General features: G+C 33.7%; 1 protein-coding gene across 2 annotated transcripts in view; it reads right to left on the bottom strand.

Annotated features, from left to right (window-relative positions):
* Positions 1-26,902, bottom strand: part of LOC127737423 (HHIP-like protein 2) — a 73,633-nt gene that overhangs the window by 1,160 nt on the left and 45,571 nt on the right. Inside the window, exons 1-8 of one of the 2 annotated variants that reach the window (XM_052248079.1) lie at positions 22,952-23,500; positions 18,882-18,967; positions 17,776-17,942; positions 16,776-16,919; positions 14,321-14,450; positions 10,064-10,206; positions 8,442-8,511; positions 58-125 (exon numbers count right to left, since the gene is read on the bottom strand). In XM_052248079.1, coding sequence (XP_052104039.1) covers positions 58-125; positions 8,442-8,511; positions 10,064-10,206; positions 14,321-14,450; positions 16,776-16,919; positions 17,776-17,942; positions 18,882-18,967; positions 22,952-23,452 — 1,309 coding nt within the window. In that variant the 5' untranslated portion in view covers positions 23,453-23,500. Of the gene's footprint in view, positions 1-57; positions 126-8,441; positions 8,512-10,063; positions 10,207-14,320; positions 14,451-16,775; positions 16,920-17,775; positions 17,943-18,881; positions 18,968-22,951; positions 23,501-26,902 lie in introns of those variants that run through there. The other variant, XM_052248080.1, reaches the window with a different exon arrangement.

Below are 26,902 nucleotides of genomic sequence, written 5' to 3'. Positions count from 1 at the left end.
GTTTGAATGGTAAATTCAGTGTTCTGTTTTTGTTTGAAAGTAATTAAACTTTGATACCTTTTTTGAGGTATTTCCTTTTTGTTTGCAATGCTTTTGCTGCTTTGCACTTTCTGGGATCGCCATTTCTGTGACAAAATAAAAGAATAATTACGGCTTGTTATCATGTCAAATTTAAACTTAAAAAGATAATTGTATGTGATGTACGAATATTAACACTAAATACTAATTTTATTTCAGGCCAGTTTATAAACAGTCATATTATACTGTTTCATCCGACCTTTACAAATAGTAGACTTATTCTCCCTTGCAACATACATGCCTCTAAAACTAACAGATAAAACGACAGGATACCAGTCTATACAACCAGGCTTGCCCAAACTGTTCATTAGGAAAATAACACTAAAAGATTTGAAATAAGATGTGGATGTAGATTAAACAAATTAATAAATACCAGAAAATGATAAAATTGATATTTTATGTGAGCAGATAATGAAGAATAATCATCTTAACTATTAATTACTTTCTAAACCAGCTGGCAAACTAATTAAAATCTTGTTGAAAACTACGTACGTTTGTCTGGACGAAACAAAATGCCAGCCCTTTAGATTACACTAGCCAGCTGTTTCCACTGATTGTTGAGTTTAGTACTAATGTTAGAGATAGTTAAGGCAAATATCGCAGCGTCCAAACCACGTGATTAATATTAATACTTTATTCTAAAATATTCTTGAGTTACACAATATATAAATATAAAGGTGTACATGAAATAAAATATAATACATAATACAAAATACGAAATACGAGCAGAGAATGATATACTTTAATAAAGACAATATGTGAGAACAAATAAACTATAATGTAATTAAATTCTAAGTTTTTCTGCTAATTTTAAAAATATACCTAAATTATTTAATTCTTTAATATTTCTGACAGATAACAACCTGATACGTGTGTATGCAGATGGATTTCTCCAATAATACTTTTTTATAAACCTTTCGCGGATTTGTCTATATTTTTGACATTCAAGTATAAAATGATATTTTTAAATGTTAGAATGTTAGACGTTTTAATTCTTTATGAGACGAATCAGGTTGACTCCAGAGATAGACATCATTAAACGGCTAATCAACTTCGGAATGATAATGCACTTAAACAAGTACTATCTTTAAAAAAGATATCCGACGACTTCAGACAGGATCAAATTTATAAAAACAAAAATTCTTAATATGTCTTTTTGATCATATTTAAATACCCTAAATTCGACGTCAAAATAAAAGTCTGACAATTTTGAAAATTGAGCACTCGCATGTATCTCGGTCGTATATTGGTCGGGTTGTTGTCTCTTTGACACGTTCCCCGTTTCCATTATCAATTCTATTCCTATATATCGTAAATATAAATTTTAAAGGTATATGGAGTTTTTTTCTCAAGTACAACTGCCTGCAGTAAAATTGAAATAAAATATATACAAAAGTTAAGATAAAATATATACAATGTAACACAAAACAACTTAAAAAACGGTTTAAGAATAGGGAAGAAATGTCAATGATAACTATAAGAATGAGAGACGCAAACCCTTTCGGCGCGTATAACAGACGGATGCCGAAGGGATATGATCTTTTACACATCTTTTGACTGGTAATTAATTGTGTTATATATATTTTGACAATCTTCATTTCAAGTATTATATTTTGTATCATTAAATATTCATATATCGATTCACATTTCGTTGTGGAAAACTATGTATTTTTTTTACAGCTATTAGATAAATATGTTTAGATTAGCACATTTTTATTTTTTGATATTTTTGTTATTAATATTTTAGTTTGAATGGTAAATATTCAAATTTTAAAGTAAATTTGGATTTTATTAGATAAATGCTTACCATCATAAATTCTGAGTGTAACCCCAATTGCGTCATAGGTCAGATGGAAAATCCCGACTAAAAATAAACGTACTCTCACTGGTCCGGACATATACCCCTGTTTGCCCATATTCTCCCATTCAATTTCCTCAAGACAGAAACGTAAGGAAAGGGGATGAAGGGGAGGTGGGTGGGACCTATAATTTATGATGGTAAGTATTTATCTAATAAAATCCAAATTTACTTTAAAATTTGAATATTTTATAGCTATAAATACGTTACCATTATAAATTCTGAGTAACAGAATCTAACGTAAAGCTGAATCCCCTGTAACAGAAGAAACAGGAGGAAAGTTCAATCTTTGCGCTGAAACTATAGGTCCAAGAGAGTATAAACTCTCGGCAAAAGTAGCCATAGATTGAAGGTAATGAGATATAAAAGAGTTCTCATTTCTCCAGAAACCTGCAGGCAGTACCTCTTCTAAAGATGCACTGTTAAACAGAGCCCAGGATGTAGAGATACCCCTAACATCATGAGCTTTAACATTAAAACTATTTAAAAGTTCTGCCTTAGAAGAACCATAAGCTAAAGATATGCATTTGCATATCCAAGTAGAAATAGTTTTAACAGAAAGATCTGAGATTCCTTTTTTAATAGGAATAAAGAGTCTTGAGTTAGAAACAGAACGTAAACTACTCGTTCTATCCAGATAAATAGAAAGGATTCTTACTGGACATAAAAGTACAGAAATAGAATCGCTAGGGAGTGCAGGAATCACGACTGGTTCTGCACCCTTATCTGGAATCTGATTCTTTGCCAAAAAAGCAGGATCAGTTAAAAGAGTAACAGAAGATTTATCCCTGTTAAATCGAAGGCAAGCATCAGAAATAGAGAAGGCATGGATTTCACTCCTTCTCCGTCCAGAAGCCAAAGCTAAAAGAAAACAGCATTTATAGGAAAGAAACCTTAAATCTATTGTTTCTGCTGGTTCAAAAGGAGGAAGTTTTAAAAAGGACAAAACTAGTCCAAGATCCCACTTAGGAACTAAAGTTTTTTGTCTTGGTCTTTCAAGACTAAAACTACGAACCAAAAGAGAAATATGCTCATTGTTTCCAAAATCTGGGCCACCAGAAATATGAATAGTTCTTGAAATAGCTGATCTATATCCCTTAATAGTAGAGGGACATAATCCTTTGGATTCAAAAAGAAAAACTAGAAAGTCTGCTAATTGTTGTACAGTGACTTGGAAAGGATCAATTTCCCGCTCACTACAACAATCTGAGAAGATTGACCATTTTGCATCATAGACAATGCTAGTGGAGTCTCTGACAGACTTTGTGAGATGCTTGGTTGCTCCTTCAGAAAAACCTCTCTTTCTGAGGCTAACCCTGAGAGAAGCCAGGCGTGTAGATGAAATTTTTCTGGATTTTGATAAAGAACCTTGCCCTTGATTTGAGACAGAAGGTCTGGTCTCAGAGGTAGAACTAGAGGACAAGCACATGAAAGGCGCAGAAGGTCTGGAAACCAAGACTGTTTCGGCCATGCTGGATCAATAACTATGATCTTGCAATTTTCCCCCTGCTATTTTCTGAAGTACCGGGGAGAGAAACCTGAAAGGAGGGAAGGCGTACCCGAACATTCCTTTCCAAGATAGGCTCATTGCGTCTACCGCAAAAGATTTTGGATCTGGAACCGGAGACACAAATGTTAGAAGTTTGTGATTGAGACTGGTCGCAAACAGATCTGTCTGAGGTGACCCCCAATGAAGAGTCACAGCTTTGAAAACTACTTGAAGTAGTTCCCACTCCGTGTTTACTGGAGCAAGGGATCTGGATAGAGTGTCGGCTAGAATATTGAGGTGCCCCGCAATATGTCTCACCACTAGATGAACCTGGAGTTGAAAACACAGAAGGAGAATGTCTCTGGCTATCTAATAAAGAGAAGGTGAATGAGTTCCTCCCTGATTCTTGAGATAAGCTACAACTGTTGTGTTGTCCGTGGCCAGAATGACAGACTGATTCTTTAGAGACATTTGGAAATGATTCAGTGCAAACAGAACTGCTTTCATTTCCAATACATTGATATGCTCTTCCAAAAGATCTGGATTGCAGACTCCCGATATTGTAAGCCCCTCCAGATATGCTCCCCAACCGAGGGTGGAGGCATCTGTGAATAAGGTTAGACTGGGAACTTGAGGGGACAGACATAGGCCCCTCATTACATTTTCCCGTACTAACCACCATTGAAGATGTGGAAATAAAGGCTGAGCGATTGGAATCAATGCTTCCAATTCTTGTGAAGCTGAAATCCATTACTTGTGCAGATAAAACTGAAGCGGACGAATGTGAAGTCGTCCCAATGGAATTACATCTGCCAGAGAGTTCAATAGACCCAGAAGTTGCAAGAATTGACGTGCTGTGACTGATTGAACCGTCAGGAATAAATGTATTTTCTGACATAGTTTTGTAAATTTTTCCTCTGGTGGGAGGACTAGGCCTACACTGGTTAGGAAATGTTCTCCAAGGAAAACAAAGTCTTGTGAAGGAATTATCTCTGACTTTTTCCAAGAGATTAGGAAGCCTAGGGACAGAAAACAATTGATGACCAAATCTGTCTGAACCCTCAATTTGATTGGGCAAAATTCCTTGAGAAGGGAATCGTCCAGGTAGGAATGAATCTGAATAGACAGGGAATGTAGGTGAGCTATAGCTGCCTGCATGATTTTGGTAAAAGCCAAAGGAGCTGTAGACATGCCAAAAGGGAGAGCCTTGAACTGGAAAACTTTGTTGTTCCAAACGAAGCGAAGGTATTTCCTGTAAGTATGGAAAATGGGAATGTGGAAATAAGCATCTGAAAGATCCAGAGAAGTAGTCCACATTCCTGGAAGGATTGAAGCCCTGATTGATCTGTTGGTTTCCATTTTGAAATGGGGAACAATAAGAAAGTTGTTCAGAATAGATAGGTCTATGACCGGCCTCATTCCTCCAGTCTTCTTTGGAACCAGAACAAGACGGGAATAAAATCTCGGAGACAGAGTTAAGAGCGACACCTCCTCTATTGCAGATTTTTGTAACATTGCGTCCACTTCTACTGATAGAAGTTGATACTTGACTGGGTCTTGAGTATGAGACAAACTTATCGGAACTGCAGACAGAGGAGGTGGGTTCTTGAACTGAAGTGTTAATCCCCCTCGAATTATTGACAGCACATAACAGTCTGAGGTAATTTTCTTCCACTGATTTAGGAAAAAACTTAACCTCCCCCCTACTGGTATTGATTTTTGAGGAACTTGTAAATTTTTCCCTGGGGAAGCTGTCAATAACGTACGAGGGGGCAAGAACCTAGGTACTAGACCCAGGTTTCTTGGGACCCTTAAAACCACTAGAAGGCTTACCTGAGCTTTTTCCGGAGTTATGGGGTTTGTTCTGCGGTTTGCCGTAGTTATTCTTCCTTTTCTTAGCAGAAGAAGGAGGACCACCCGAAGCAGAAGTACTAGTAGAACTAGATGTAGCATTAACCGACCTCTTGCCATTAGTAACTTGTACACTAACTTTGACTGGAGGAGGGTTTTTGCTGAGTTCCTCTTGAACCCGCTGTAAGGGTAAACCAAACATCTTGTCAGTAAGTGGAGATTTCAATAAAGAATCTTTCAAAGGCTCAGCAACAGAAATGTTTTCAAGAAACTCTGCTCTTTTAGATAGGGTGCAATTAGCAATAGAACCCATTAAAAGCAACTGAGATGAACCTAGAGCTTTATCCAGTTGAAGTAAGAAGGATCGTACTTCTGCTGGAACAACCGAATCTTCGCTGTTAAGCAAATGTCCGGTTGCAGCTAGAAAATGTTCGGCTGTGCCAAGAACTTGAGAAGCACTTCGAAGGAGATTCTCAGTCTTTGACCAAACAGGTTGAGTGAGACGAAGACCATCTACTGGCTTTTTTCCCAATAAAGATGACATAGATTTGTCACAACTGGGAACAAGTCTACCCAGTGAAGAATCAAAGATATCAAAATCCTTGTACTTAACCTGATCAGAAAAGGATGACATTCCAAATCCAGAGATATTGTTATTAGCAACCTTTTCACTAGCAGAATTAGCGATACCTTCATTAATAAATTGTAAAGCAAATGCCATATGGCCAGATTCAGGAAAAGAATTGTGAGAAGTCACAGTATCCTGAGAAATACCACAGGAAGCTTCAAAAGTTGAAGAAGGTTTCTTCGGCTTGGAAGGAGAGGCAAAAGGGATATGTGCTTCATCCCTCATCAAGGTATACACCTTATCCCTAAAATCCTTCAAGGATGGAGGATCCTCAGTCTCCTTGGTGGGAGGTTGTTGAGCTGACTTACAAGAAGGCTCAGGAGCCGTCTTCGATACTTTGGGAGAAGAAGAACTTTCAACATCCTCATCAGTGAGGAAAGCCCTTTCATGACTCCAGGAAAAACAGAAAGCTCGTCATCCTCCCTCTCATCATATTCTACAGACTTAGCTGGAGAAGGTTGCTGAGAAGAAACTCTATTCTCCAGTAGAGACATACGACTGGATAGAGTACTAAATTCAGCCTTGAAAGACTCACCAAAGTCCAAAAGTAACTTCTGAAAACCATCCAAAGATGATGCACGATCAGAACCCTGAGTACCATGAGAAGAGCTAGAAGATTGAGCTCGAGAGTCAGATACGGTGGTAGAAGGAGCTACTGCAGGAGTCAAAGATACTGCTACGGGTGGAGCAGGAGCTAAAGGTGGTGCAGTAGCTACCCCAGAAGGGGGACCATAGAAATTGTCCCTATAAGGCCAAAAACCAGGTTGGTTTGGCATAAACCCACCATAAGGGTGATACTGTGGCCAAGGTGGCTGAGACCATGAGGGTAAAGGTTGTGTGCCCGAGTTGGGAAGCATATACCCACAATAGGATAATGGGGGTCTAGAACCTGGCAAGTTCAAGCCCATAGCTGTACCTGGGACAGAACTAATAGTACCCGATGAATTAACAGGCCTAGATAAAGTATGAGTCACCGAAGTTGACGTAGGTACCCCCCCCCCCCCCCCCCCAAATGCATGGCCGAACCTTGTGAAAGGGTCGGATAGGTAGCATTACCAGACACCGTTGTCGAAACTCCGGTCAATGTACTGGTAGTTTGGGGGGGGGGGGGGGGACTTAAAGGTAGTGACCCATCTAGGAGATAGTCCGAACCAGGAATATTTACGTACGAACTATTCAAATTAAAGTCCATAATAAAATTTACTTTAGTAAAAAAAACACAAATAATTTGTTTAGAAATTCAAACTAAACAAGGGAATAAATTTCCAATAATATACACAATATATGAAAAGCAATTAAGCTGTTCAAAAAACTTTACAAACAACTAAACACTTCTCTGTTGAATCTGTAATAATTTGCACGTGTGACCGATGTCGCAGATGGAAATTGAATGGGAGAATATGGGCAAACAGGGGTATATGTCCGGACCAGTGAGAGTACGTTTATTTTTAGTCGGGATTTTCCATCTGACCTATGACGCAATTGGGGTTACACTCAGAATTTATGATGGTAACGTATTTATAGCTATAAAATTCAGTGTTCTGTTCTTGTTTGAAAGTAATTAAACTTGGTTACTGTTTCCATTCTCAATTCTTTACCTATATACCGTTAATAAAAACATATTCAGGTACAAGTGCTGACAGTGAAACTAAGATACAATAAAATATATACAATGTAACTCAAAATAACTTTATAAAAAATGATTTAAGAACAGGGAAGAAATGTCAATGATAACTTTAAGAATTAGAGACGCAAACACTTTCGGTGCGTATAACGGACGAATGCCGAAGGGATATGATCTTTAACACATCTTTTGACAGGTAATAATTTGCCGTAAATTAGTGTATCTTTTTGTAGAGTGCGCATATCTTTTTGTGTGGTCTGTATGTTAAAGGTTTCTAAATACCTGCGAAACATACAGAATAGGAGGTAAATATTTTCTATTGTAGTCAAAACCTATTTATTAAGAATGCATTAATTGTACCTTTGTTATAATATAGTTTTATCTCAGATATCTATACTGCCTTACATCACAAAATATTATACAAACGTAAGTCCGAACATCAGCATTTTCGTCCAATCCGAGAACAGATCAGCGACAACACCAACAATGTTACCATAGTTTAGCATCATTAAGGTCAAAGGGGAACAATTCGAAAAAGCATTAACAAGAATTACGAACTCCAACATAAATTCAAAAGGGGGAAGTCCATAAAAACTGACAAAATCAAACGTTTGACTTTTTCAACCAATAGAACGAGTGGAAAACAACTATCATATTCATGATTTGGTACATGAGTTTTAAACCTGGTTTTAAAGCTAGCTAAACCCCCACTTGTATGACAGTTGTTTATAGTTTCATAATGACAACATTGGGTGAGCAACCCAAACAGATATACAGTTTATCGAAGCTATACATTCGAAACTGTACCGACTGCGTCGGAAAATCAATCATTAATTTTGTTAATTCAAATCCTATTTCTGATACATTAACGTATACCTCGCGTCTACCTGTAATCCTATAAAAAAAAACTTGCCTCACAGGATCAACAATTCTATAGAGCTTTCCAGAGTTCGTTCCACCTCGTGCCACCATGTATACTTCTCCTGAAAACATTAGAATTTGACCTACAGTCATAGTATTTTCACAACATATTATAACAATGAGAAATGTGGTAGTTCATTCATATAGAATCCGGAATGTTTTACTCTTCTACATAAGAGCCTAATTCTGTAGCCGGAAGAAAAAGTTAGAAATATCAAAATTTCTGTTGAATGCGTGAATACATCTATATCTTTAGACATAAAATTCTTCTTTCGGATTATTTACGTTACGAAAAAAGAACATAAAAGACTGAGTCAATTTTAGAATATGGCATATACTGATTGGAAGGGTATAAGGTAAGATTTAGAGTATGGCATATACTGATTGGAAGTGTATAAGGTAAGATTTAGAATATGGCATATAATGATTGGAAGTGTATGAGGTAAGATTTAGAATATGGCATATACTGATTTGAAGGGTATAAGGCAACATTTAGAATATGGCATATAATGATTGGAAGTGTATGAGGTAAGATTTAGAATATGGCATATACTGATTGGAAGTGTATAAGGTAAGATTTAGAGTATGGCATATAATGATTGGAAGTGTATGAGGTAAGATTTAGAATATGGCATATAATGATTGGAAGTGTATGAGGTAGGATTTAGAATATGGCATATAATAATTGGAAGTGTATGAGGTAAGATTTAGAGTATGGCATATAATGATTGGAAGTGTATGAGGTAAGATTTAGAATATGGCATATAATGATTGGAAGTGTATGAGGTAAGATTTAGAATATGGCATATACTGGTTGGAAGTGTATAAGGTAAGATTTAGAATATGGCATATACTGGTTGGAAGTGTATAAGGTAAGATTTAGAATATGGCATATACTGGTTGGAAGTGTATAAGGTAAGATTTGAAAATGCAACTATTTTGGTTGCTTGAATTCGAAAAAAACAAATACCAAAAATTTATTGAAACTCTCCTTCAGGAGCCATTCATCTATTATAATTATCAATATTTATGTGTTTGGATTTTGTCGTACATTTTCTTCTTAAGGTCTTCAAACTATTTACTGCAAAACTGCAAACACTGCCGAAACAGTGTCATTTTGAGGGTTTGTTATATATACAGATACGGGCAACAGATTTTTCACCAAAAAACTATATTGCTTTATGAAGTCGAATATTGAATTATATTTTTGGGTTCAGGAAAGGATCTTACATCATTTTATCATGTTAAAATCTATGAAGTGTATGAGGTAAGATTTAGAATATGGCATATGATAATTGGAAGTGTATGAGGTAAGATTTAGAATATGGCATATAATGTCATCATCGGTCCATGTGTAAAATGGCTTGTTTAGGTCATATATGTTAATTCGACAAGCTTATGGCATAAAAGGGACAAAACAACTTAAATTTCTTCAAAGATGAATTATTTCATTTTATTCAATAATAAATAAAAATAACATAACTTTGAGAGAATTGAAGAATTTTTCTATTTTTTTTTTTTAATTTCAGCGGCAAATGAATGGCCCTTATTATAATATGCTCCTTTGACGGACTAAAAGATTGTGACATTAAGAGTTGAATATCTAATATATACCTGATTCGTCTAGTCCAAAAGATGTTATATAACTTTCATATGTGTTAGTAAGAGGCGGAGAACACAGTGTTGAATCACAAAGTCGTAGTTCTCGTCCATTCCATTTCTTTTTCCTTGGTTTCTCAAACAGACGGAACAATTTTCTATAAAATCAATCTAACCTTTTTAATTCATCATATACCTACATCTGTGACATAATTTACTTCAAATACCTTTTGTATCTGTTTGTTGTGAACCAATTAAAGAATGAATATAAATAGATTACAGTTAGATTATCTTGCTAAACGTACTTGCGTTATGCATTTTTGCAAAATACGTAGGAATTCAGGTAAATACATTTCGGAATTTTGGGCCAACTTCGTCTTTGGCTCTTTTAAATATTTTTGATTCCGGCGTCATTTTTGAGTCTTTTGTCGACGAAACGCGCATCTGGAGTACACAATTTTAAACCTGGTATCTATGATGAGTTTATTAACAGTCAGTAATAAGACTTACTTTTTTTAGCAGAAAAAACAAACGTCTTTAGTCTAACTTTCCAAATTTACCGACTTCATACAAACTTACGTGAATTCTTCACCCATACCATATGACCGAATGTGAAAGTTCCGATTTACGCTTAGATTTTAGGAAAGATGATAGACAAGACTATAACCGTTTGAACAACACAGACTTCGAAAAAAAATAAATATCTTTTAATATACAACAACAAAAACAAAAGCAAGAGCAACACGAGACCCAGTTACAAATTAGGAGTGAACGCAGGTGATCAAGAAAGGGTAATTTTCTTCTCCAGTAGTGCCGTCCTCGTGATGTTCATTTCAAATGAAAGTTTCGTATTGATTGATTGATTGATTGATTGTTGGTGTTCAATGCCATTTTCATCACCATAAGTTTTATTATTGTATCTTTGCATTGGTGGAGGAATCCTGGTGAGAAATTCGAAGAAATTATTTCAATTTTTCTATTAATAAACCTTATCTTAATAGCTTCTTTGAAAGCAGGAATCGCCTTTTCAAGGAAATCACAAGGAAATGTAAGCCCTTGAAAATTGTACACATAGATATAGGAAGATGTGGTATGAGTGCCAATGAGACAACTCTCCATCCAAGTTACAATTTATAAAAGTAAACCATTATAGGTAAAGGTACGGCCTTCAACACGGAGCATTGGCTCACACCGAACAGCAAGCTATAAAGGGCCCCAAAACATTACTAGTGTAAAACCATTCAAACGGAAAAACCAACAGTCTAATCTATATAAAAACGAGAAACGAGAAACACGTATGAACTACATAAACAGACGACAACTACTGTAATCAGATTCCACACTCCATGTATGTGCTGCTGGAATGTTAATACAAGAAAATGAAAATTTTACAATGGGAATATGAAAGTTAGATATTTCGTCATTATGCTTAGTTCTCAATAGATCCTCATTTTCCTTTTCTACTTGTAAGTCATGCAATTACTCAGACTTAAATGTATCTTGAATTGTTTCTCATCTTGTCTTGTCGTTTATAGCTTACTATACGTTAGGAGATTTTCTCATTGTTGACAGCCGTACGGTGACAAGTTGTTGTCCAAATCTATGTCCTTTTGTTTATGGATAATTTTCTCATTGGCAATCATATCACATCTTTTCATTTTTATATCAAAGTGTTTTTTTTATACAAAATAATCAACCATGTCTCTAAATCTATATGTTAAGGATAATGCTTGCGTCTTTTCATGCTTCTTTAGGAGCCCCTGTATGCAACCTGCCTCGTACGAATGAAGCCACATATGTTCTTATTATAACAGTGAACTATTAATTTCAAGCAAGTTTTCATTTAAAACATTACCAACGAAGATATTTCTTTCTTAGAAAAACAAACAAATAGAAAATTGATCCGAATACAATGTTTTAGTAATTTTGTATTAAGTTAATTGAAAAATATGGAATTGTACTGTAAAGTTGGTGAACAAGCGAAAAAAGGTTAGCATAACCATAAAAATGTATACACGATTGTGAAATTAATTTCATGTAAAAGCTAAATGTAATCATTTTGATATATTAGGTAATCTAGAGACCTCAGTCATTTTCTGATGTTCAAATCTCGTAAATCCATTCAGAATGTACAAATAAAGGTGCAGGTAGGATTCAGCACCATATGGTAGAATACAAACCATATGTCTATGATAAGTTATCATTTTTTGTAGAATATGTCTGTTTTTACCATTCGTTTGATATGTTTGAGCTTTTGATTTTGCAATTTGATAAGGGACTTTCCGTTTTGAATTTTTTCTTGGAATTCGGTATTTTTGTTATTTTATTTTTTATAACACATTTTGAAATATAAACGGCATACAAGAGTTCTACGAACTCAATGGGATCAGGTGCTTGGCAGAGTAACGGATTATATGTATCATCGCATTATAAAATAAGATAATATGATTTTGTACGCCAGACGAGCGTTTTGTCTATACTCATCAGTGACGCTCGAATCATGCATATGTTACCTATGCTTTCTGCTGCTTCATCTTGTCATGATACATGTCCATGTAGTTTGCTTCAATTCCATACAGGTTAATATAAGTTTTATATGGCCAGTTATCATACTACTCCGGAAAATAACTTTCGATAATGATATAATGGTGATTTTATATGATCTTCGAAGTGCGTCAACAGTGCCTTAATTTCGCATGAAATAAACCTATCAAGGTTTTTGTCAGCCCCTGGAACTTGCCAATCGATACCCATGCACGGTAAAATGTATCAATGACAAGTAATAAATTTACCGTTGATAATATATAATGTATAATTTCAGTTTAAAGGTATTAAGGAGGGAGCTGCCACGACGAATATTGCTAAGTACGACAACTTTTATCAAAACAGTCCACATAAAAATGATAATTTATCATTTAGAAATTTCATTCAGCCCCTAGTGTATTTCTGTTATTTTATACAACCAATTTATTTCTTCGTGTTAAATGCTTGAAATATAACATTACAATGTAAAACAATGGATTTTGAGTTTTAAAGCAAATCAAAGTGAAAAGATAACAAAGGGAGTAATACATAACCATAAGAAGAACAAACAGACAACACCATGAATGACAAAAATGAAAAACGACGAAGACAATCAACGGTACACACAACAATACAAAGAAAACTAAAGATTGAGCAAAGCACTCCATGGATGAGTTACGGAAGGGTAACGTGAGGGTATCCAAATCGCACCTATTTTGACAAGTTTTTAATTATGATCCAGATAAAAGTTTCCATTTTGTGTTTATTTTGTAGATGTATCCTTATTTACTATATAGTTCCATCTATTTAATTCCTAATCTATATTGAATTATAGAAAAATGGGTTTGAACCTCGCTCCAAACGATCCATGATTCTGTAATGAGGAGTACCCAAATTGCATCCATGCTTACATTTACATCCATAAAAATTGAATTACTGATGTTTTGTTTTATTTCTCAAAAATATTTACAACAATTTGACAAAAGTCCATGCTTACTATTAATTTCTTAAAGAAATGGATGCCTATAACAAATTTTTACTGTTCATTTTTAAAAGTTGACTTTTTGTTTCCGCACATTTTACTTTTTCCAGTGAATATTTCATCTGTTGATATATAATGTGAACGTTTTGTGTATTTCAAATTTATCTTACCATTTATACATTTCTAGGAATATCATTGGTTAAAAGCAAACACGTGGAGATCCTGTATATTTAATATGGGGTTAGTGTGCGTGTTTTACTTTAATATACGATTAGTAACAGTGTTACATCCCTTTATAAAAACGATATGACGTTAAAGAAAATTCTGAAACGACAAATAAAGAAATTGATGATGAACGACTTAAAATAAATGCAGAAAACACATTAAAGCTACCAACTTGTTATTGTTGGAATTTGTTTTTGTATGGACCGATTGAAGTAGGTTCTTAATATTGAAGACATCATCATTTTGATATGCCACTAGTCTAAATGCCACATGATATTCGGTAAGTAAAATTCGCTACACAGTGTGCTAGTGAACTAAAATAATATATATGGGGCCAGTAAATTCTATATTTTATGAATTGTATAATTCCAACAAATTTTGTATTTCTTTAATTTAAAAACAATCAAAGTGAAAACAAAATATTAATTTCCTAATTATTTATTATACATACTTTTTTTTGTACTTGTACAATAAATAAAATTAGATGTAATGAATAAAAGAAATATTTAAATATACTAATTGAATATATTAAGCGGACTCACCCATTCATAAAGTCTCCGAATATGTAAAACCGACGTAGTCTAGGGTTTAGACATCCGCTGTAAAACTGACCGCCGATAACTGAACTTCCGATGTCGTGTGAGTAGGCAAATACAGGTTTAACTTCCGGTCCTAAATGAGTAAGATATTCTGTTTAATCATATTCAATGGTTAAGAATGAATTAATTAATGAAAATGTGTCTTTTACAAAATCGTAGCAGAAAAACTTAAAGAGATATGACCAAGTTCCTCTATATTTGTTTCTACTACAGAACCATTGTGTTAGAGAAACTTGATGGAATTTGCCTGCTACGTGAGTAGTATAACTATATTTTAAAGATTTTTTCCAACAATATTACATATAGCCATGAAAGTTAAAGCTCTATAAAGTGTTGTGAAGACAATGTTGACAAAATTTTGCACAGGTTTCAAGTGTTGTGTAAAATTTTGTAAAAACGGCAATACAAATTAAGATAAGAGGAAATGGAGTATTTTAAGACATTCTTAATGAGGTTATCAATATCACCGTATCTATACTATTTGTGTAGGCTATCGGTTCCGAAGGTATTATCATACCAGCAGCCATTTATTCAATGCTGGCCTAATTTGTAAAAAAAGGTAATATACCGATTTTCAGTTTATATCTAATAAAATTATGGTGCTATAATAATTGACGCTACACATTTTACTGTGCCAAATGTGCACTACGACAATAAGTGTCTCATTAATGATTGTCGAGACCAACATTTTTGAAAAGATGTAACCTTTGACAAACCTTAACGAACTGATGAATCAGAAAAGGAGAAAAAGTATAGTTAAACCTGGAAAAAGGATCACAGTTTTGCACGAAGGAAATACGTTTCAACAAAACAGTATCCTCATTTCATGTTAGGTACTGTGATCAGACTCGGTGCGTTGAAAGGTTAAATTCGAGGCAACAGTATTTTTCCGCTGTTCAAATGACATAAATCTGATAAGAAGATATAAATCAAGGTGAAAGATAAAAACTGATGGAACCGAATGAACTCCAAAACGAGTGAGAGTGGGTACATTGACAATGTCAGCGTTTTTGCTAAGTATGCATCACTCGTCATTTGTATCCATATTTAGTAAAAATGTCACAATAGGATATATCACAATCGCTATAACTGACATTCAAATTTATTGATGATGTCCTAGCATTTACTCAATAACCCAGATTTTTGTGAGTTTCAGTCGAAATTAACACATAATGACGATTTCAAACTAAACTCTTTAACAAACGGGATGATTTTAACTTTCCATTTGTCAACTGTCCATACAGTAGTAACATACCTGCACTTTATAAAATCATTAACAGGGGCGTGCTAATTACACAAAAAATGCTTAAACATAGTTGTGAGGAAGAACGACTGAAATCGGCACCTACATAAGTGTCACGGTCACAATCACGAATCGATGTGTCTGTCTCAACTCACATCCGACATGTTTCCGGCGTCTCAGATCTTTAGATACCCGAATTGTCCTCTAATCTGTAAATTTACCAATTGTTCATATTTCCGATAAGGGCATTCCTTCCTAAATGTGGATTCGCATGGTGGATGATGCATGCATTGCAAGAGATTCTTATCCGGTCGAATCATCTAGTCTCGCTCTTTTTGGAGTTCATTCGATTCTCTCAGTGTTTGCTTTCTACCTTGATTTGTGTTTTCTACATAAGGATATGCATGTACGAAGTCAGGAATATAACCGTTGTTTTCCATTCGTTTGACGTGTTTGAGCTTTTGATTTTGTCATTTGATAAAGGACTTTCTGTTTTGAATTTTCCTTGGAGTTTGTTATTTTTGATTTTTTTTACTTTTTTCTTACAAGAGAGGCGAAAGATACTAAAGGGACATTCAAACTCATAAGTCAAAAACTGACAACGCCATGGCTAAGAAAGAGAAAGACCAACAGACAAACAACAGTACACAAAACACAACATAGAAAACTAAAGACTGAGCAAAACAAACGTCACCAAAAACTGGGAGTGATCTCAGGTGCTCCGGAATGTTAAGCCACATGTGGTACCCGTCGTTTTGCTCAAACTGGGTAATAATTCTAATTTGGTAGGTGACATTCGTGGAAAAGGGGACGGGATTTATTGATTTTTAATTGATTTTTGACATTTGAACATCTACTGTTGCCTTGAATAAAAAACAAGGAATATTTATCTACGATTCATATTTTTTGTAGAAAAATCTCTGTTTGATAAGACGATGTAATCGATCTTTCAATTGAGCATGTGGAGCAGTATGTGTAAAACATAGAACAGTGACAATTTTAAACCTCTGTTCATCCACTTTTTTTCTGAACAATTCATGGATTCTTCTCTCTATGGCATTTTCGTGGCCTTTTTGTTGTACATGTACAACTAGACATAGAAAAAAAATCTATTTACAATATGAATTTAGATTGTAAAAAAGTTGAACAACTGACCAGTTTTTCCGCACGTCTTATTCTTAAAACATTCAAATCCTTCTCGATCATTCCATCCATAGTTAGCTCCCTTTTGAAGTAAATCAATTTCTTCGAATCTATTTTGTCCAACATCACCACACATTATTCTTCCATTCTTTTTACCTTTATCAAAGAAAAAGTTTGATATTTGTAAACGTTAATAATTTTTTTATGTTAATTTTTATATATGCATCGTTCATTACTACATGGCATTTGTATAAGATTTTGAATATTCAAATATTTTGGCCTCGAGCATCACTGAAGAGACATTAATTGTCGAAATGCGCATCTGGTGTATTACAATTGGTGCCGTTTATGTTATTGTAAAACTAAAATGGTATCAACAAGACTAAAGATTAACACTTTTCCATAGCTTACTGTAATAAACTATTTAGTTTATTGGAAAGGGGTTATTTTTTTCCGTCGTCAATTTTTCTGAACTTTACTGGTTGATGTAGAATTACATTGAAAATATAGTTAAGGTAATACATTGCACTTCAGAGTTCAAAAAGTGTCAAACCATCATATTTAAGCGTCACCATTATGGTTTGGAATACCATCGAGGTTCAGAGTCCTACATATATGTTTTGTCTTTTACATTCAAATTGTTTGTTTTCAAATCAAGGATGTTCTTAAATGGAAAGTTTGCAATTTAAGACCATCTTACACATTGTGTAAACAATGCATGGCTTCATAACAATTTGATTTCAAAGATATTTGTATATAAGGGAAGATACACATGTAACGTTAAACAGTTTAAACATGACTTTTTCAAACAGTTGATTTGAAAATTAAATATCTTTATTTTAGGGCTGGTGATGAAAACAAGAAAATTTCAACGTTTTTCCAAAACTAATATATAGAATACTGAATTTCTTTTTATTTTGATAATTAAGCATGCGCATATAACCCCGTTTTCGATTTTATAATTAACTTTTTTTCACCTCTAAATTAAGAAAAAATGAAACATTAGCTTCACCTGATTCCTTTCCGCATCTCCAGATATTTCTGACACCGTAAGCATATATTTCTGGTCTGAAGGTCCGTCGCTTCCTTATAAAAGGGTTATCTGGCGGTATGACATAACCCCTTCTGCTGCCAATTTTATTTATGTCTATTCTCAAAACCTTTCCCAGTAAGGATAGCCTGTAATGTATTTAAAATCTATTTAAGGTTATGAGCATGACACTTCACAATAAAAGAAAAAAAAATGAAAAGAAAGAAACAGCAGTGGGCCTTTAAAAATTACTTTTTACTGATTATAACTTATTCATTTAGTTTGACATGGAAGTCAAATTACATGCATCTAACACATGGAGTATTGAAACCATATGTAAAAATTAACAGATTATATTTAACAAAATATTGTAGTAAAACAATGAACTGTTAAAACTAGGTTGAAGTCAAATAACCCCTTTCGTGCAGTCACTTATAACGTACTGTTTGTAATCCTATAGACCATATATATTTGACCTATTACGTATAAACACAAATAATATTAAATCCATGCTTTTCTACAGTTTCCCGTAAATTCATTGTGCACCCTATTGTATACTGAACAATGTATGAGAGTTTCATGTAAATGATATATTGATTGCTGCAGAAAACTTTTTGTTAGAAGATGGGTAAAGACGAATTGAAGAGCAAGATAATTAACAACTCCATCACTATACACCCGCTTACGTCAATGTGGTTAGGAACAAGGAGGCTATTTAATGTATTACATGAACTTTGTATGTTTTATAGATATAAGAAGATGTGGTATGAGTGCCAATGAGACAACTCTCCATCCAAGTCAAAATTTATAAAAGTAAACCATTATAGGTCAAAGTACGGTCTTCAACACGGAGCCTTGGCTCACACCGAACAGCAAGTTCATTTGTGTAAATGCATTTTATAAAATGTGTATGTTTTTTTAATCAAATCGTATGACAAATTCACAATACCGTGTTTATGAATAAAAATGATGTTATACTTGATAATTTACATGTCATGTTAACAATAAATTAACCAAAACATTATATTGAATTTAAACAAACGGAAATGATGTTTACAATTGCAAAACTATTGTACAATCTCACGTACGTATTTTGAGCAAATCCTCTTGGGTCTCCTCCAGAACCTCCATCACCAAGAAATATATAAAGATAACTGTCGTCTCCAAATATTATCTGAATAGTACATAATTGTTTAAAAAGATTGACATTATCTTGTGAATAAAAGACAACTGAAAGAGTTAACTTATCATTTCGACATTTTTTTTTTACGTTCACCAGGAACGCTCAAAGCACTGACTATTGAACTGATAATACCCCCTTGGAGTAACAGTAAAAGTGTATTTAATGCCATTCTACATATATTTGATTGAAATCTATATTTTCATTTACATTAAAATCCTGTAATCTACACACATATATATCATTAAAACGGAACTGGTCGTAGCAATAACATGTCGTTTGTTAACAAAAAACTTGGACAGTGTTATGGGTTTGTTTTAAAAATGCAGTACAATATCATACACTTAATCACTTTTAAATATTGTCTGACTGATTGTGGTTTACCATCTACGTCGTCTGTTCTTCTAAGTACCGAACGTGACCTTTTTCCGATTATGACTGTTTTGCTGAGTGTAAATTCGCTTTGCTATTAGACGTGTCTCGGTATTTGTACATCCAACATTCATGTACTTAGTTATGATGTTTCATTTGTAATTCTGGTTGGATGTTGTTTTATGTCTAAACGTTTGTGGTTTTAATTCTATTTTTATGCTCCACCTTGGGGTATTATGTTTTTTGTCTGTGCGTCCGTTCGTTCGTCTGTTGGTTCGTACGTTTATTCGTCCGTCCGTCTGTCCCGCTTCAGGTTAAAGTTTTTGGTTAAGGTAGTTTTTGATGAAGTTGAAGTCCAATCGACTTAAAACTTAGAAAACATGTTCCCTATGTTATGATCTTTCTAATTTTAATGCCAAATTAGAGTTCTTACCCCAATCTCACGGTGCACTGAACTTAGAAAATGATAGTGCGAGTGGGGCATCCGTGTACTATGGAAAAATTCTTGTTGTTTTCTATATGTATGTAAAAGTAAAGATATTAATCACCTAGTTCATTTATAAGATTTTTAGTTAAAAGCAACTACATGCACATAATTTATTTGTTTTTAAACAGTTTGATTTAGAAGAAAACTGACATGGTTATAAAATAAAATAATTACACCATTACTAACAGAATTCTATATTAATATTCTTGTAATGGTTAGAAAAAATACACCAAATCACACCATTACAAACTTAATCCGAATTTTATATTTTATTTTGAGAAATTTTCCTGTGACGTCACTTTTTGTGGCGGTGGTACATTCGTGTGACGCACAGTTCATTATTCTATTGTGCTGTATTTGTGTTCTGTCGTAAATTAATTTTAGGTGTTTGTTGTTATTGTGTGGTTTACATGTTGAAATGTACTATCATATTATTTATTTATGTATTTCTCTGTTCTGAATGTTCTTGCATTTATTTGTACTGTATTCCTGTCACGTAATGTGTTATTTTAGCGGTATTTTTAAAATTGCCATATAAGCGGGAGGTTTGGCTAGCCATGAAACCAGGTTCAACCCACCATTTTTTCATAAACTGTCCTGTACCAAGTCCGGAATATGACAGTTGTTATCACATAGTACGTTCCTATGTGTGTTGGCGGTTTTTTTGTAGCAGTTCAGTGTTTCTTTTGTTCCGTTTTGTTTCCTCTTATAGTTGATGTGTTTCCCTCAGTTTTGGTTTGTGATCCGGATTTATTTCAGTTAAATAGATTTATGATTTTTGAACAGCAGTATACTACTATTACCTTTATTTACTACCACACAAAGATGGTATATTAAGCATGTGTTAAAGCACATGATAAGATGCCAAATATTTTATGCTTATATTAGAAATTTGATAAGCCAATAGCAAACATATACTAATTAATACTGTAATATCATTCTAGTGAAGTTTAAGATACAAACTAACTAGCACATTTAACAGCACAAATATTTCAAAGTATATATTGGATTTTTCTTACACTTTATCTCTATTTAACAATAATTCAATTCTTTTAATGTATTTTAATCTCGATGCGAGTGTCAAAACTCCCATAAATCGCATAAGTGCATATTGATAATAGAATTTATTGATTTCCATGATTTTTTCAAGATGTTAAGAGAACATAAAAGATAGGTGTTAAGATATATTTGGAAATTTCCCATTTACAAAAGCGGAATTATGACAATATTATCCGCAGACTTTTCATTTTTCATTAGGCTAAAGTAGTTTATCGACGTTCAAATCTCATAAATTGATTAAAAAGACAAATCAGTATAACAAACAAATCCTGGGGGAATTTCTAACTTCAAACGGAGGTATACCGGATGCGTTTGAGCACTAAATAAAGGCAACAGTAGTATACTGGTGTTCAAAAGTCATAAATCGATTGAGGGAAAACAAATCCGGGTTACAAACTAAAACTGAGGGAAACACATCAACTATAAGAGGAAAACAAAGGAACAACAGGAATACTGAAGTGCAACAAAAACAAACGCCAACATACATAGAAACGAACTATTTGATAACAACTGCCATATTCCTGACTTGGTACAGGACATTTTAAGAAAAAAAATGGTGGGTTGAACCTGGTTAAATGGCTAGCCAAACCTCCCGCTTTATGACAATGTTAAAAAATATCGCTAAAATGACAACATTACGCGACAAAAATACAGCACAAACACACGCAAGAACATTCATCACAGATCAGAGAAACGCACACACAAATAATATAATAGTCGACAAAACATGCAAACCGAATAACAATAACGAACATATTCCATCAACGACAAACACCAAACACTAAACTTCACGACAAAGATACTAGTTGAATTTCCAACTGTAAACTTTCCATATATTAATGTAGCAGCATTTCAGCAAGATTTGCACTTGGAGTATGTACTTCCAAGTTGAAACGATATTTAAATTTATACTGTAATGTGTCTTTTATTGGATAATGCTATAACTTTCAGGCCTCGGGTACACGATTCATATTACGCTTACGCGCACATTTCATGCTTTTCACGAATGTGACTTACCGAATTAGACTATTTACCGGATTTGTAATAACATAAGCAACTCGACGGGTGCCACATGTGGAGCAGGATCTGCTTACCCTTCCGGAGCACCTGAGATCACCCCCAGTTTTTGGTGGGGTTCGTGTTGCTTAGTCATTAGTTTTCTATGTTGTGTCATCTGTACTATTATTTGTCTGTTTGTCTTTTTATTTTTGGCCATGACGTTGTCAGTTTGTTTTCGATCTATGAGTTTGACTGTCCCTCTGGTATCTTTCGTCCCTCTTTCATGAAAATTATTTTAAAATGTATAATTAAACAGTTATTTCCGTAGCTTCATTTATTATTAAACAGAATTGTATTTAAAGATTATCGATTAGTTGGTTGTAAATTTCTGTTTCTTGGTGCAGTAACATTAATAGCGACCATCATACCGCCAAATGGTGAATACAAATCTTTAAACACAACACTGTTATCTCCTAATTCAAGGGCTTGCATTTCTTATAATAATTTGTATGATAGAGGATTGTTAACAATAAACACAGTTTGGTTTGTCTTTAACAAGCATCTTTGTCATATTTCAACTTATCGTTGCTACAAACCCGTATTTTTCCATAAAGATATTATCAAATGCGACTTACAATAGGATTGACTTCTCATTAGCAAAACAATTAATGCCATAATTAATCGGATACGGATTATCCTTGTTTTCTGGTCGGTTACGTATTGCTCAATCTTGACTGTTTATGTAGTGTTTTCTGAATTTTGATTGTGTCTTCTCTTTTTCTTGTGTCTGGTGATTTGTGTCTTTCTTCGACTTAGTTTTCTATTGTACCTTTCGTTTCTTCCATCTATTTTTTTTTTAACAAAATAACAAGGGAACAGCAGTCATGGTCATAAAGTATTCAGTCTGTCTAGCATAAAACGGAGTCAAAAATGACGGATTGCATTACCTCTCATCAATCAAACACATACCCGAGAGTCAAAACCTCATTGAAGGACTGTATTACCTTTCTTCAATTAAACATATACCCGAGAGTCAAAACGTCATTGTAGGATTGCCTTACCTCTCCTCCATTATGATTACTGAATGGTTGTTGTATTTCCATGATTAATTTTTCTGACGACTTATCAGCAATACCTGGATTCTGTCGAGATACACTGAATTCGCATAAACGAGCTACGTGGTCATCTGATGAGTTTTTTGGTTTAGCTCTACTGGAATAGTAAACAAAAAAACGACGATTTTTCTTGAAGTTAGGATGAAAGGCCAATCCAAGTAAGCCTCTTTCACCTCCATTCAAGACTTTATCTGTTAGATTTAAGAATGGTTTTGTAGACTTAACTCCATTTTGGTTGAGTATATGTATTACACCCTTTTGCTCGCCAACAAATAGACGTTCTGTTCCATCACCGGCATTCTGAATGATGAGGGGATCATCAAGGTTAGAAGACAGTTCTTCCATGCATATGCATACCCATGTCTTTTTTAGTTGTGCGGCTAAGAGGTCCAGTTTGACAATAAATATTATCAAGAAAACAAACTTCGTGATAAACAGTTTCAACATGATCACATTTTAATTCCAATTAACTATCCAAAGAACGCATAGAATTTAAGTACAACAGCTTGAAGCAAAACTACATATCGTAAAGGATTTGCATTTCACATATGAAATATTATTAATAGTTCTTCATTCAGAACATAACATTTGCATTAAGTATTATATTGAACAAGATATTAATCCTTAAGGTTACATCAAGAAACTTAACGCTTTGAAAGGTAACAATTATTGTGTGTTTAATTCAGGGTTATATAATATGTTTTAATAATAAGCATCAAGTATATAAAATAATATTTTGTTTATTTTTAGTCTGCACGTCCTTCTGTGATTTGGTACTCTTTATTTTAGACATAATGGAGTTAATTTGTATGTGTGTGTAATGATAGTTATTTTACGTTCTTTATGTACCATTTTTTATTCAACTAATAGTGATTAAAACGGTGTAGGATAAAATCTAAAAAAATATTTCAATTCCTCCTCGCGTTCCTGTCTGCAATTGTCGTTCGTAATATGTTCATTTCGAAATAACAATTAACAGATATCTTTATCAACATAAATGAGACAGCAAACAAACAACATATTGTCCTTCAATCATGGGGTCAGATGTCAGAGCAAGATTGGACTTATGATTTGCTGTTATATATTTCAAATGTGACAATTTCGTTCCAATTGACGGTCAGTCAATTATTTCTTTGAAAGTCAGGATTCTATAGAAGATATGTCATTCAATAATGATCTCATTTGCAAGCACCACCATGTCTACAAAAACAATTTCTAGATTGGCAGGGTTTTGGACGGATACACCTTATGGATGCCCAGACACAACTGATGGTATATTTATTGTAACGAGTTCAAGGTAAAGTGATATCCTAAATTAGATTGATATAATATTGTTAATTATGTGTTTGAGCTTTTGATTTTGCCATTTGATTAGAGTTCGGTATTTTTGTTATTTTACTTTTTTTTTCATACATGTTCAATGAAAGTCAAGGCATATATACACACACCATATACAGTTACTTATTGGTCTTCAGATGGTCTGCTATTCTCATTCTGTTCAAAAACCTTTAGGAAACCACGATATTTGTGTTAACCAGTTTTATCTACAATAGCTCATGCTCTTTTTTTTTTTTAATTCATATTGATTTTTTGGGAGTTCAAACTACAGTGAATACATACATCGTTATAAGACATGAGTGAATAAAATATATGTAATTGTTATTATGCGACTAAGTTATATTAAGGATTTACAAGCCTTCGAAGTGAATATACAGTATATGATACTATCTTAAGAATACGTTGGAGTTCATTAAACATATAATCATATGCAAAATAGATTAAATAAATTCCATAATTTCTCCCCATCTGTCGACAGATGACTTCTCTTTAGTCTTTAGATATATATAAATATTCTAAATCTTCCAAACGTCTTTTCAAAATTTAAGGAAAGCTTGCACAGATATCAACAGTCTGTCTAATAGTGTGATCTTTACATAGTTAATGTAGTATTTTGCCTGTAGAATACAATAATTTAAAACTAAGTTATCAAAATTCAAAAAAACCAAAACTTACACTGTCTTTATTCAAAAATATTCTGACTCCAAAAACATAATACCACCAATTAGAAAATTCTCTCTAAAATTGTTTTATTTCCGTGCATTAAAAAAAAATTATGCTATAAAGTATCTACAAATCTATATATTTCAAGGAAATTATTCTGTGTATTGGAAAGCTTGTAGTTTACTTTCTATAGTACAGTCAAACGCCAGTGAATAAATATTTTTCCATTTTTCATCACTAATTATCGTAAAATTGAGCTAAGCTAGAACAGAACAAAAACTAGAAACTATACTTTATGTAAAGAAATGTTTGCGTGCATTATTTTTAATTTTTTTTAAAAATCTATCCTATCGCAATTATCGCAATAATAAAAACACCGTATAAAATTCCAAATCTACAGCATCCGTATGTATCAAAGCCTTGATGAAACGCAGTCAGAAGCGTACAGAGAAAGACAAGTGTACTACGATTACACGGGTTTCTTACCCATTCAGGAAGCCAGCAATTATGGATGCAATATACTATCAACACGACATATATGTTGTTGCTTCAGCAGACAAACCAGAGTGTATCATCAACCAAATCGTCAGTGCTCTGCCACTGACATGATGTATTGATTCATGTATTATACCTTTCGAAAATAAATGAGCAGTTATTTAGAAACTAAGCACTTGTCAAGGGGGAATAATAGAACTTATTTTAAAAATTGCAAACAAATGCTCTTATATTTGAAAAGTTAAAAAACATTTGACACACAAACTTAACTGGTTATTTAATTTTACTACCTCATATTACGCGTAACTAATTAAGTGTACTAACCTAACTAAAATTGTGGATATTAGCATTTCACATTTCGAAAACAATTTCGAAATGCATAAATAATACGTCTTTTTCGAGGATAAAAAACAAGCTTCAAGTTTATTCAAATACTTACAAAGCAATTCTATACGCAAGTTCTTATGATTGAATTAATACATTCTTCAAAATTCAAGGACGTGCGCTCCACAAAGAGACAAATAGAGGACAATCATGTCACTATCATATTTCAGTATGAGGCCTCCTCAGAACATTTAAAGGACCCTACAATGTAATGTCAGTAATTAACAAACGTGCTCCCATTAAAGAGAAAAGAATAAAACATGTAAGGCAACCAGATTGGCTTACAGATGAGGTGAAAGATGCTCAGAAAATTTTTTTTTTACCAAAGCAAAGGGGACTGGGATAACTTCCGTTATTGGCGCAATAAATGTACAAAATTAATAGAAAAATCTAAACAGTTCTATTTCAAGCAGGCAATAGAAAATAACAAACAATATAAACTATTACACGAGGAACAATCCTGATTTAGATCAAACCACTCATGCCAAACAGCCATAACAAAATTGATAGATAACTGGCTTAAATATATTGATGACGACAATGTTGTAGGAACAGTTTTCCTAGATCTGAAAAAAAGGCATTTGATCTAGTTGATCATCTCATTCTCAGCCATAAATTACATTTAAACAAAGTCTCAGATCATTCAGTGAAATGGTTCAAGTCATATCTCTCAAATAGACCACAAAAAGTGTGCTCAGGTAATACAGCTTCAGATTCTGATATTATCAATTATGGAGTTCCTCAAGGATTCATTTTAGGTCCCCTACTGTTCGTTTTATTCATAAATGATAAGACTTTAGAGGTATCAGGTTCAGTCATTGACATGTATGCTGATGATACAACACTTCATACCCATGGTATAAATAAGGAAGAGATAGAGAAAACTAAACCATGATGCCAACACTATAAATAAATGGTGTTTAAACACCAAAATGGTAATACATTCTTTTAAAACAACTTCTATGCTGGTTGGAACGAATCAAAAACGAGCTTTGATAGGTCATAAACTAAATATAT

This window comes from Mytilus californianus, unplaced genomic scaffold, assembly GCF_021869535.1.
Source record: "Mytilus californianus isolate M0D057914Y unplaced genomic scaffold, xbMytCali1.0.p SCAF_4, whole genome shotgun sequence".
NCBI lineage: Eukaryota > Metazoa > Mollusca > Bivalvia > Mytilida > Mytilidae > Mytilus > Mytilus californianus.
Note: the sequence above shows the minus strand (reverse complement) of the source record. Positions and strands in the feature narration are given on the sequence as shown.